Source organism: Hyperolius riggenbachi, chromosome 4, assembly GCF_040937935.1.
Source record: "Hyperolius riggenbachi isolate aHypRig1 chromosome 4, aHypRig1.pri, whole genome shotgun sequence".
Classification (NCBI taxonomy): domain Eukaryota; kingdom Metazoa; phylum Chordata; class Amphibia; order Anura; family Hyperoliidae; genus Hyperolius; species Hyperolius riggenbachi.
The window spans coordinates 274,008,026-274,021,190 of NC_090649.1; the positions used below are offsets into that span (position 1 = coordinate 274,008,026).

General features: G+C 43.3%; 1 protein-coding gene across 6 annotated transcripts in view; it reads left to right on the forward strand.

Moving 5' to 3' along the window:
* LOC137503789 (coiled-coil domain-containing protein 162-like) overlaps positions 1 to 13,165 on the forward strand; it is a 146,041-nt gene that overhangs the window by 109,783 nt on the left and 23,093 nt on the right. For all 6 annotated transcript variants that reach the window (XM_068231273.1, XM_068231276.1, XM_068231275.1 and 3 more), the window contains one exon: positions 4,643 to 4,810. In XM_068231273.1, coding sequence (XP_068087374.1) covers positions 4,643 to 4,810 — 168 coding nt within the window. The remainder of the gene's footprint in view (positions 1 to 4,642; positions 4,811 to 13,165) is intronic.

The following is a 13,165-nucleotide window of genomic DNA, read 5'->3' on the forward strand; positions in this document are numbered from 1 at the left end:
TTATTTTTTTTCTCCTTTTTAATTTTGCAACTTTATGAATAGTTTAGCCACCAACATTACCAAGAATAATGAACCAACCCGTTGCCCGAGAAGAAAAGTTTGAGGACCTCTATGCTAGTCTAGGTCCTGCTGCATATTTCAGCATTTGGATGCATTATTACATTTTTTTTAAATCTGAACTATACAATATTTTGCTGATTTTTTTTTCATTGGCTAAATATAGAAAAATAAATAAATGATAAGGCTGGATAACCAAAAATTACATAAATATTTATATAAAATTGCTTGAGTTTTCCCCCTCTTGGCATTTTTCTTATTAAATTGGGTTAAATTAAGATTTTTACCTCCTTGCCGATTATCCCGAACAGAGTTCGGGGTAAGCCACCAAGGAGGATTTCTCAGGCCCTGGTTGGCCAATTTGCATAATTTCTCCAAGCCGATTCGCCGCTACCTGCCGCGCCGCCCCCCTCCCCCCAGACCCCTTGCCCAGCCTGGCCAATCAGTGCCAGGCAGCGCTAAGGGGTGGATCGGGACTTCCTCCGACGCCATGACGTGGATGACGTCATCCCGATCAACGCCATGGCGACGGGGAAGCCAAACAGGAAATCCCATTCTGAACGGATTTCCTGTTTGCGATCAGAAGGGGTGGGGGGGGGGGGTGCCGCTGCACAGCGGCTATCATGTAGCTAGCCCTAGGCTAGCTACATGATTTAAAAGAAAAAAAAAAGTGCTGCGCCGCCCCCCTGCCAATTTTGTTGTAACGGCAGGGGGGTTAAATAACATCCTCAATACTTTGAAAGATTCAAAATTTAAAGAAATACTGCCCAAATAAGTACTTAGCAGGTACTGTATACATTTAGCTTTAAGCACAGCTGCCAGTATTTTGAGGGAAGTCTTAAGAAATTTTTTACATCTACATCTTCCATTCTTCCAGGCAGATTGCTCTTAGGCTCCCTGCACACTGCAAATCCATTTTCCGATTCCGATTTTCAATTCCGATTTTGACTGAATACGTTCAACAGAAAAACGGATCAAAAATGCAATAAAGATTAAAAATTGGAATCGTAATCGGATGTAAAAACCGATTAAAAAGCGGAATCGGAATCGCATGCAGGGAGCCTTAAAGAAAACCTGAACTGAAAATTAAAAGTCAAAATAAGCATACACAAGTCATACTTGCCTCCCATGTAGTCTACTCCTCAGTGTCTTTCTCCTGTCCCGCGTCCTATTTGTTCACTGTGATCAAGGGAATTTTCCGTCCTCCATTTTGAAAATGGCCATTACCCATAACAGCTTTCTGGTCAGTTCACAGTTAAACTGTAACATCGCCCACTTGAGTCATAGGGAAACATGGACATTACCTGGTACATCAGTATTCCTCTCAGCTATAACTGACAGTAACTGATATTTTATTGACAGCAACTGATATATTTCAGATCTGACAAAATATTGTCAGAACTGGAAGGGATTATTGTCAGAAGAAAATGGTGAGCTTCTGAGAGGAACTGATGGCAAGGTAACTATGCAATGTTCATTTGAAGTTACCTCATGTGTTTATTTTAAATATTTTTACTCAGTACAGGTTCTCTTTAAGCTGGCTATACGTTATACAACCTCGACTATACAACTTTACCAAATCCACGTAGTATAAGCTCCAACAGCAGATTGCAAACTGTAGAAGATACTGTAAATAAAATTGCCCAAAAACACTTACAATGAATGGATTACCACCACATGAAGACTGGGCAAGTTTGTATAAAGCATTGCCAGCTTAACTGTATTAAGCTGGATGGTATCTATCAAACAATGGGGACCATCTGTGAACAGAAAATGTTACATCTTGCCACCAGTTTTCAGATGGTGTGAACCTTGTTTGCTGGAATGGTGTTTTTACACAATCCTTCATGATAGTCTTTGATGTCTCTATGGCCGAAAAGGAAGATGACAGTTTAAATGATGATCACTGTTTTACCGCAGGCTGAACCAAAGCTTCGATCAATGGTTGGTTGCAAAACGTGTTTCCTATAGATCTACCTTCATCTGAATCCTACCCAGGTTCACAACCTAATGCTATACCTATCCTGTTTCTTTATATGGATTGTGTTCTTGGAGTGCTGAATAGTCTTTGCAGTCTGCCACACATGACATTTCAGGCTAATGTCAGCATTTTTTCTATGTTTTACACTTGTCTTTTAAGAAAATGCAAGTGAGGTTTCATGTTTGTTTGATTTTTTTTATCTGTAAAAGATTTCTTCTCAAACTTTCATAACTGTTTTATAGCAGTCTTATGAATGGGTTGTCTTATCTCAGATGTGGATATCTTCAGCTCTCTCTCTACAACAGTTACCATTGGTTTCTTGGGTGCCACAGGGCTGGGTTTCATCTAGTGCAGTGATCTGCAAACTTGGCTCTTCAGCTGTTAAGGAACTACAAGTCCAACGATGCATTTGCCTTTATGACTGTGACATGACTGTGCCTGTCAGACTCCCGCAATGCATTGTGGGACTTGTAGTTCCTTAACAGCTGGAGAGCCAATTTTGCAGATCACTGATCGAGTGTGTGTATGGGGCTTAGTCATGTAAACTGAAAATGTTGTTTGTTTGTGGGAGGCCATTTTAGCTGACAAGTGTAATGTCTGTGGCTACCTAAAACCAGTTCTGGTACATAGTTTTATCTGGTATCATAGTTTAGCAGTTTATCTAAGCTAGGCTCTGGAGAAATGTACAGTTTGCTTCTTGGGTTTTTTTTTGTTGTTTTTTTTAGTGCAACCCTGACTGGCGCGCCTACAAAACTTTTATCCCGTGCTTATTTTGTAGCTTCTTGGACTTTTTGTCTCCATGGTGCTGTTTCTTTTGATGAGTACTTTACAAATTGGGGCTTTTCAGAATCTGGGGCATTTATTGAGAGAACATGACACTTTAATTAGACAGTGGTTGACCCAATTCAGCTGATTATGTAACTTCTAATGGGAATTGATTGCAGCAAAATGTATTTAGAGGATTTACAGCAAATGGCACTAATACAATTAAGGGGTTTCAGTTTATATTTGTAAATAATTTTGAAAATTAGAAAATTTATTTTTATTTTCACTGCAACATAATGGACCACTTTATGGAGATCAGTGGGATAAAATCTCATATGAATCTGTTTTAACTCATCTACAAATATTGAATGGCAAATGTGGGAAACACTCCCAAGTAAGGTTCTTTCATTCCAGCATGTAGCTATGGTTAGGAAAATATTATACAAAGAGGACATTTAAATTGTATAAATTTGATAAAATTAACTTGCTGCAAGCGGAAAATGGTATATAAATTAATAATGTTATCAGAGATGTCTGGCACATCTTCAAGAATAGAATTAGTTTGATTTAGTTTACCAAAGACTGGTTTAGCCAAAGTCTAAAGGTGCCCATACATCATCCGATGAGAAACAGATCTCTCTCTGATTGCATCTGATCGGAGAGAGATCTGTCACCTGCCCATACAACACAGGCCAATTCCCGATCAATGTCATGCTGAAATTGCTCCAAAATCGGCCTTGTGACCCCGCATTCACTGCCTCGCAGGCCTGACGCTGTCCTCACCAATACTCAATGTGCCCCCCGATGCCGAGTGCACCATACATTACCTGTCCGCATCCACCACTGCCTCCGGAAACCATCCTCCCTCCATACACACTCACCCCACGTGTTTGCTAGAGTAAATATGATAAGGAGGGGGAACACCGAGAGCCCAATATAGTGTAGTATGCATGGCAACTTATGGGTATAGAAGGAGAAGTATAATGTTATACTCACAAATCTGGGTTACCGGATCAGGCAACCACTTTGAAGGCAGGTGGGGAGTATTAGACCTGTCCCCACTCAGGATTAAGAAGTTGCTCTCTGTAGATCGGAAAAAAGGAAACCAAGTCCCTTCCACCAGGGGTGGACACACTTATTGTACAGTTGTACAGAGGCGCCAAAAGTATAAAAGTAGGATAAAATGTTTTAAAAGAGAACAAGATTAGTGGTGGACTTACCTCCCCAAAATAGACACAGAAAAATGTTGCTTAATTCAACAAAAGTGATTTATTTGCATACTCCGGATAGATGCAACGCATTTCGTGGGCACATCCCACTTCATCAGGCAATAAAATTGGAGTATAATCAACTCATACGTTCACAGTACAAGCTTAGCGCCTCTGTCACAGAGGCGCTAAGCTTGTACTGAGAACGTATGAGTTGTCTATTTTGGGGAGGTAAGTCCACCACTAACCCCCCATTGTTCTCTTTTAAACTTTTGCTGGAGTAAGGTGGGAGCGTGAGTGCTGGCAACCATGTGGAGTGCGTGTATGGATGGGGGGCCACACTGAACATTATGGGGGGACAGCGTCGGGGGTTTGGTCCTATTCGTGGCTTGTCACGATATTGCACGCCGTTACCGCTGCGCACCTGATCAAACACGGTGGCCCAACTTCTTGCAGCATGTCTGACCCATTCATGTAACTGATTTTGGCCTGAAATTGGTCGCATTGTTGATCGGGCATGCGCTTGGTAACACCGATTTTCGATTCAGATGGTCGATCGGATACAAAGTCGACTGATGTTTGGCCACGTTAACATCTAGCTTGAAAACTGTACTCTGATTTTTTTCCATAGACTGCTGATGTAAGCCATGACCTCATGGTTGAAATAACGGCACTCCGAGCCAAGCTTCAAGATATGGAAGAAAAATCCACTGCAGCTGCAGAAGTGGTGAGAAAACAAGTACAGGGTGAATATGAAGCCTTAGTGAGGACTCTGTTTGCTACTTGTGTATCTCTAAAGGTAAGAACAAAGTTGTCTGTCCCAGTTCTTGCATTAAAATTTGTTTGATGTACTTAGTATAGTACTTAGTATAAGAGCCAATTCATGGCCACGCCTATAGCTGCATGTATGCTTTAAGGGTGCCACACCCATACCATTTTTTACATGTATTTTCAATTAAAAAACTACAATCAATTTCTCTGATTGTAATTTTTCAAAACATTGACTCACGCCTGTGTTAAAAATGTTCCACAATTATGAAAAAAAAAAGATTGAAAATGCTAAACAAAATGTCTTGGGTCTATAAATGAATAAATTGACAATCTACCCTACATTACATTTATGTAAAAAAAAAAATGGTGAGAGAAATCCACCACGTCCGATCATCTTTTATCAAAAAAAAAAAAAATGCAAGATCTCAAATTGATAAAAAAACCTGTTTTATCGCATTGCCATAAAATTGGATAATGTTATTGCATGATGTGTGGCCACCTTTAGACATATTTTTAATACTATTCTATATATATAAAATCGGATGTAGGTGTGTGTGTGTGTGTGTATGTATGTGCAGCGATCACTCGAAAACGGCTTAACCGATTTGAACGAAACTTGGTATACAGATCCCTTACTACCTGAGATGATATGTTCTGGGGGTCTCGGGACCCCCCTGCACACGTGGGCGGAGCTACAAACAGCAAATCAGATTTCACCCATTCAAGTCAATGGAAAAAATGGAAAAGTCTGCCATTCTCACAGTAATCAAGCCACAGTCCCCACACTTGGCACAGGTGGTCACTTGGTGACCGAGGTTACAAATCCAGGAAAAGTGGGCGGAGCATAAAACAGCCAATCAAATTTCAGCCGTTAATTTTAAATGGGAAAATGTAAACTGCAGCCATTCTTAGACTGTTAATCGCAGGGTTCTCAAACTTGACACAGTTGGTCACTGGGTAAATCCGATTAAGATTCAAGAAAGTGGGTGGAGCCTACAACAGCCAATCAAAATTCACCTATTGATTTTCAAGGGGAATATTTAAACTGCTGCCATTCTTACACTGTTAATGGCAGAGGCTTCAAACTTGCTACAGTCGTCATTGGGTGACTGGGGTCCAAATGAACTAAAGGGGCAGGGCCACATACAGCCAATCAGATTTCCTTGGTGGATAAACTGCTTCCATTCACGCATTTTTGATGCCAGGAACCTGAAAGCTCAAAAACGTGGTCATTGAATGACTGTGTGTCCAGGTTACAAAAAGTGGGCGGAGCCAAAAACAGCTTTTACTGGGAAAATATAAACTGCAGCCATTCTTACATCGTTAATGGCAGGGTTCTCAAACTTTGCACAGTTGGTCATTGGGTAACTGAGATTAAGATTTTGGAAGGTGGGTGGAGCCTACAACAGCCAATAAAAATTCACCTTTTGATTTTCAAAGGGAATGTTTAACCACTTGAGGACCTAGGGCTTTCTACCCCTTAAGGACCGGCCACTTTTTTTCCATTCAGACCACTGCAGCTTTCACGGTTTATTGCTCGCTCATACAACCTACCACCTAAATGAATTTTGGCTCCTTTTCTTGTCACTAATAAAGCTTTCTTTTAGTGCTATTTGATTGCTCCTGCGATTTTTACTTTTTATTATATTCAGCAAAAAAGACATGAATTTTGGCAAAAAAATGATTTTTTTAACTTTCTGTGCTGACAGTTTTCAAATAAAGTAAAATTTCTGTATACATGCAGCGCGAAAAATGTGGACAAACATGTTTTTGATTAAAAAAAAACCCATTCAGTGCATATTTATTGGTTTGGGTAAAAGTTATAGCGTTTACAAACTATGGTGCAAAAAGTGAATTTTCCCATTTTCAAGCATCTCTGACTTTTCTGACCCTCTGTCATGTTTCATGAGGGGCTAGAATTCCAGGATAGTATAAATACCCCCCAAATGACCCCATTTTGGAAAGAAGACATCCCAAAGTATTCACTGAGAAGCATAGTGAGTTCATAGAAGATATTATTTTTTGTCACAAGTAAGCGGAAAATGACACTTTGTGAAAAAAAAAAAAAAAAAAAAAGTTTCCATTTCTTCTAACTTGCGACAAAAAAAATGAAATCTGCCACGGACTCACCATGCCCCTCTCTGAATACCTTGAAGTGTCTACTTTCCAAAATGGGGTCATTTGTGGGGTGTGTTTACTGCCCTGACATTTTGGGGGGTGCTAAATTGTAAGCACCCCTGTAAAGCCTAAAGGTGCTCATTGGACTTTGGACCCCTTAGTGCAGTTAGGCTGCAAAAAAGTGCCACACATGTGGTATTGCCGTACTCAGGAGAAGTAGTATAATGTGTTTTGGGGTGTATTTTTACACATACCCATGCTGGGTGGGAGAAATATCTCTGTAAATGACAATTTGTTAATTTTTTTTACACACAATTGTCCATTTACAGAGATCTTTCTCCCACTCAGCATGGGTATGTGTAAAAATACACCACAAAACACATTATACTACTTCTCCTGAGTACGGCGATACCACATGTGTGGCACTTTTTTGCACCCTAACTGCGCTAAAGGGCCCAAAGTCCAATGAGTACCTTTAGAATTTCACAGGTCATTTTTAGAAATTTCGTTTCAATACTACTCCTCACGGTTTAGGGCCCCTAAAATGCCAGGGCAGTATAGGAACCCCACAAATGACCCCATTTTAGAAAGAAGACACCCCAAGGTATTCCGTTAGGAGTATGGTGAGTTCATAGAAGATTTTATTTTTTGTCAAAAGTTAGCGGAAAATGACACTTTGTGAAAAAACACAATTAAAATCAATTTCCGCTAACTTTTGACAAAAAAATAAAATCTTCTATGAACTCACCATACTCCTAACGGAATACCTTGGGGTGTCTTCTTTCTAAAATGGGGTCATTTGTGGGGTTCCTATACTGCCCTGGCATTTTAGGGGCCCTAAACCGTGAGGAGTAGTCTTGAAACGAAATTTCTCAAAATGACCTGTGAAATTCTAAAGGTACTCATTGGACTTTGGGCCCTTTAGCGCAGTTAGGGTGCAAAAAAGTGCCACACATGTGGTATCGCCATACTCGGGAGAAGTAGTACAATGTGTTTTGGGGTGTATTTTTACACATACCCATGCTGGGTGGGAGAAATACCTCTGTAAATGGACAATTGTGTGTAAAAAAATCAAAAGATTGTCATTTACAGAGGTATTTCTCCCACCCAGCATGGGTATGTGTAAAAATACACCCCAAAACACATTATACTACTTCTCCCGAGTACGGCGATACCACATGTGTGGCACTTTTTTGCACCCTAACTGCACTAAGGGGCCCAAAGTCCAATGAGTACCTTTAGGATTTCACAGGTCATTTTTGTTTCAAGACTACTCCTCACGGTTTAGGGCCCCTAAAATGCCAGGGCAGTATAGGAACCCCACTAATGACCCCATTTTAGAAAGAAGACACCCCAAGGTATTCCGTTAGGAGTATGGTGAGTTCATAGAAGTTTTTATTTTTTTGTCACAAGTTAGCGGAAATTGATTTTAATAGTTTTTTTCACAAAGTGTCATTTTCCGCTAACTTGTGACAAAAAATAAAATCTTCTATGAACTCACCATACTCCGTACAGAATACCTTTGGGTGTCTTCTTTCTAGAATGGGGTCATTTGTGGGGTTCCGATACTGCCCTGGCATTTTAGGGGCCCTAAACCGTGAGGAGTAGTCTTTAAACCAAATGTCGCAAAATGACCTGTGAAATCCTAAAGGTACTCATTGGACTTTGGGCCCCTTAGCGTACTTAGGGTGTAAAAAAGTGCCACACATGTGGTACCGCCGTACTCAGGAGAAGTAGTATAATGCGTTTTGGGGTGTATTTATACACATACCCATGCTAAGTGGGAGAAATATCTCTGTAAATGACAATTGTTTGATTTTTTTTACACACAATTGTCCATTTACATAGAAATTTCTCCCATCCAGCATGGGTATGTGTAAAAATACACCCCAAAGCACATTATACTACTTTTCCTGAGTACGGCGGTACCACATGTGTGACAATTTTTTGCAGCCTAGGTGCGCTAAGGGGCCCAACGTCCTATTCACAGGTCATTTTGAAGCATTTGTTTTCTAGACTACTCCTCGCGGTTTAGGGCCCCTAAAATGCCAGGGCAGTATAGGAACCCCACAAGTGACCCCATTTTAGAAAGAAGACACCCCAAGGTATTCCGTTAGGTGTATGGCGAGTTCATAGAAGATTTTATTTTTTGTCACAAGTTAGTGAAAAATGACACTTTGTGAAAAAAAAACCAATAAAAATTAATTTCCGCTAACTTTTGACAAAAAATAAAATCTTCTATGAACTCGTCATACACCTAACAGAATACCTTGGGGTGTCTTTTTTTCTAAAATGGGGTCACTTGTGGGGTTCCTATACCACCCTGGCATTTTACAGGCCCAAAACCGTGAGTAGTCTGGAAACCAAATGTCTCAAAATGACTGTTCAGGGGTATAAGCATCTGCAAATTTTGATGACAGGTGGTCTATGAGGGGGCGAATTTTGTGGAACCGGTCATAAGCAGGGTGGCCTTTTAGATGACAGGTTGTATTGGGCCTGATCTGATGGATAGGAGTGCTAGGGGGGTGACAGGAGGTGATTGATGGGTGTCTCAGGGGGTGGTTAGAGGGGAAAATAGATGCAATCAATGCACTGGGGAGGTGATCGGAAGGGGGTCTGAGGGGGATCTGAGGGATTGGCCGAGTGATCAGGAGCCCACACGGGGCAAATTGGGGCCTGATCTGATGGGTAGGTGTGCTAGGGGGTGACAGGAGGTGATTGATGGGTGTCTCAAGGTGTGATTAGAGGGGGGAATAGATGCAAGCAATGCACTGGCGAGGTGATCAGGGCTGGGGTCTGAGGGCATTCTGAGGGTGTGGGCGGGTGATTGAGTGCCCTAGGGGCAGATAGGGGTCTAATCTGATAGGTAGCAGTGACAGGGGGTGATTGATGGGTAATTAGTGGGTGTTTAGGGTAGAGAATAGATGGAAACACTGCGCTTGGGTGGTGATCTGATGTCGGATCTGCGGGCGATCTATTGGTGTGGGTGGGTGATCAGTTTGCCCGCAAGGGGCAGGTTAGGGGCTGATTGATGGGTGGCAGTGACAGCGGGTGATTGATGGGTGGCAGTGACGGGGTGATTGATGGGTGGCAGTGACAGGGGGTGATTGATGGGTGATTGATAGGTGATTGACAGGTAATCAGTGGGTTATTACAGGGGAGAACAGATGTAAATATTGCACTGGCGAATTGATAAGGGGGGGTCTGAGGGCAATCTGAGCGTGTAGGCGGGCGATTGGGTGCCCGCAAGGGGCAGATTAGGGTCTGATCTGATGGGTAACAGTGACAGGTGGTGATAGGTGGTGATAGGGGGTGATTGATGGGTAATTAGTGGGTGTTTAGAGGAGAGAATAGATGTAAACGCTGCGCTTGGGTGGTGATCTGATGTCGGATCTGCGGGCGATCTATTGGTGTGGGTGGGTGATCAGATTGCCCGCAAGGGGCAGGTTAGGGGCTGATTGTTGGGTGGCAGTGACAGGGGGTGATTGATGGGTGATAGGTGATTGGCAGGTGATTGACAGGTGATCAGTGGGTTATTACAGGGAAGGACAGATGTAATTAATGCACTGGCGAATTGATAAGGGGGGGGGGGGGGGTCTGAGGGCAATCTGAGCGTGTGGGCGGGTGATTGGGTGCCCGCAAGGGGCAGATTAGGGTCTGATCTGATAGGTAACAGTGACAGGTGGTGATAGGGGGTGATTGATGGGTAATTAGTGGGTGTTTAGAGAAGATAACAGATGTAAACAATACATTTGGGAGGTAATCTGACGGCGGGTTTGCGGGCGATCTAATGGTGTTGGTGGGTGATCAGATTGCCCGCAAGGGGCAGGTTAGGGGCTGATTGATGGGTGGCAGTGACAGGGGGTGACAGGGGGTGATTGATGGGTGATAGGTGATTGGCAGGTGATTGACAGGTGATCAGTGGGTTATTACAGGGAAGAACAGATGTAATTAATGCACTGGTGAATTGATAAGGGGGGGTCAGAGGGCAATCTGAGCGTGTGGGCGGGTGATTGGGTGCCCGCAAGGGGCAGATTAGGGTCTGATCTGATAGGTAAAAGTGACAGGTGGTGATAGGGGGTGATTGATGGGTGATTGATGGGTAATTAGTGGGTGTTTAGAGGAGAGAATAGATGTAAACAATGGATTTGGGAGGTGATCTGATGTCGGATCTGCGGGCGATCTATTGGTGTGGGGGGGTGATCAGATTGCCCGCAAGGGGCAGGTTAGGGGCTGGCTGATGGGTGGCAGTGACAGTGGGTGATTGACGGGTGATTGATGGGTGATTGACAGGTGATTGACAGGTGATCAGGGGGATAGATGCATACAGTAAACAGGGGGGGTGGTCTGGGGGGGGGGTCTGGGGAGAATCTGAGGGGTGGGGGGTGATCAGGAGGGGGCAGGGAGCAGGGTGGGGGATAAAAAAAAAAATAGCGTTGACAGATAGTGACAGGGAGTGATTGATGGGTGATTAGGGGGGTGATTGGGTGCAAACAGGGGTCTGGGGGGTGGGCAGGGGGGGGTCTGATGGGTGCTGTGGGCGATCTGGGGCAGGGGGGGGGGAAAAATCAGTGTGCTTGGTGCAGACTAGGGTGGCTGCAGCCTGCCCTGGTGGTCCCTCGGACACTGGGACCACCAGGGCAGGAGGCAGCCTGTATAATACACTTTGTAAACATTACAAAGTGTATTATACACTTTGTATGCGGCGATCGCGGGGTTAACATCCCGCCGGCGCTTCCGTATAGCCGGCGGGATGTTGCGGCGGGTGAGCGGCGCCAGGCGGAGGATCGCGTCACTGATGACGCGATCGCTCCGCCCATGCCCCTACAAGGACCGCCGCCAATTGTCAATACGGCGGTCCTTGCGGGGTGCACTTCCCGGCCGCCAATTGTACATACGGCGTTCGGGAAGTGGTTAAGCTGCTAACATTCTCTTATGCTGTTAAAAGCAGATGCCTCAAACCTGGTACAGTTGGTCACTGGGTGACTAGGGCCCAAACTCATAAAGGGGGCGGAGCCACAAACAGCCAATAAGATTTGTTTGTTTTTAAATGGGAATATACAAAGTATTGATACCAAGGACCCCAAAGCTGATAAACTTGATAATTGAGTGACTGTATGTCAAGTTTAGAAAAAGTGGGCGGTGGCAACAACTACATTTTTAACATGGCAGGGTTCCCAAACTGTACACAATTGGCCACTGGGTGACTGGGATGAATATTCAGAAATGTGGGTGGAGCCTACAACAGCCAATCAAAATTTACCTATTGATTTTCAAGGGGAATATTCACATTGCTACCATTCTTACACTGTTAATGGCAGAGGCCTCAAACCTGATACAGTCAGTCATTGGATGACTGGGGTCCAAATTCACTAAAGGGGTGGAGCCCCAAAAAGCCAATCAGATTTGTTAGATTGATTTCAGCCATTCTGTTATTGGCAGGGTTCTCAAACGTGACACAGTTGGCCACTGGGTGACTGGGACTAATAATCAGGAAAGTGGGTGGAGCCTACAGCAGCCAATCAAAATTCACCTTTTGATCTTCAAGGGGAATATTGCAACTGCAGCCATTCTTACACTGTTAATGGCAGAGGCCTCAAACCTGCTACAGTCGGTCGTTAAGTGTCTGGGGTTCAAATTCAGTAAAGGGGCGGAGCCAAAAACAGCCAGATTTCTTTTCTGGATAAACTGCTTCCATTACCACAATTTTGATGCCAGGAACCCAAAAGCTCACAAACTTGGTCATTGTGTAGTGACTGTGTGTCCAAGTTACAAAAAGTGGGTGGAGTTAAAACAGATTTTTCTGGGAAATTGTAAACTGCAGCCCTTCTTCACTGTTAGTGGAAGGGTTCTCAAACTTAGCATAGCTGGTTACTGGGTGACTGGGATTAATGTTCAGAAAAGTGGGTGGAACCTAAAAATCCCAATCAAAAATCACATGTCGCTTTTCAAGGAGAATATTACAATTGCTGCCATTCTTGAACTGTTAATGGCACAAGCCACAGACCTGGTACAGTTGGTCATTGGGTCACTGGGGATCAAATTCAGAAAAGGGGACAGAGCCACAAACAGTGAATCAGATTTGTTTCATTTCATGGGAAAATACAAATTATTGATGCCAAGGACCCCAAAGTTCACAAACTTGTTCATGGAGTAGTTCCTTTGTGTCCAGGTTACAAAAAGTGGTCGGAGCCAAAAAACAAATTTCACTGGGAAAGTGTAAACTGCAGCCCTTCTTACACTGTTTATGGCAGGGTTCCCAAAC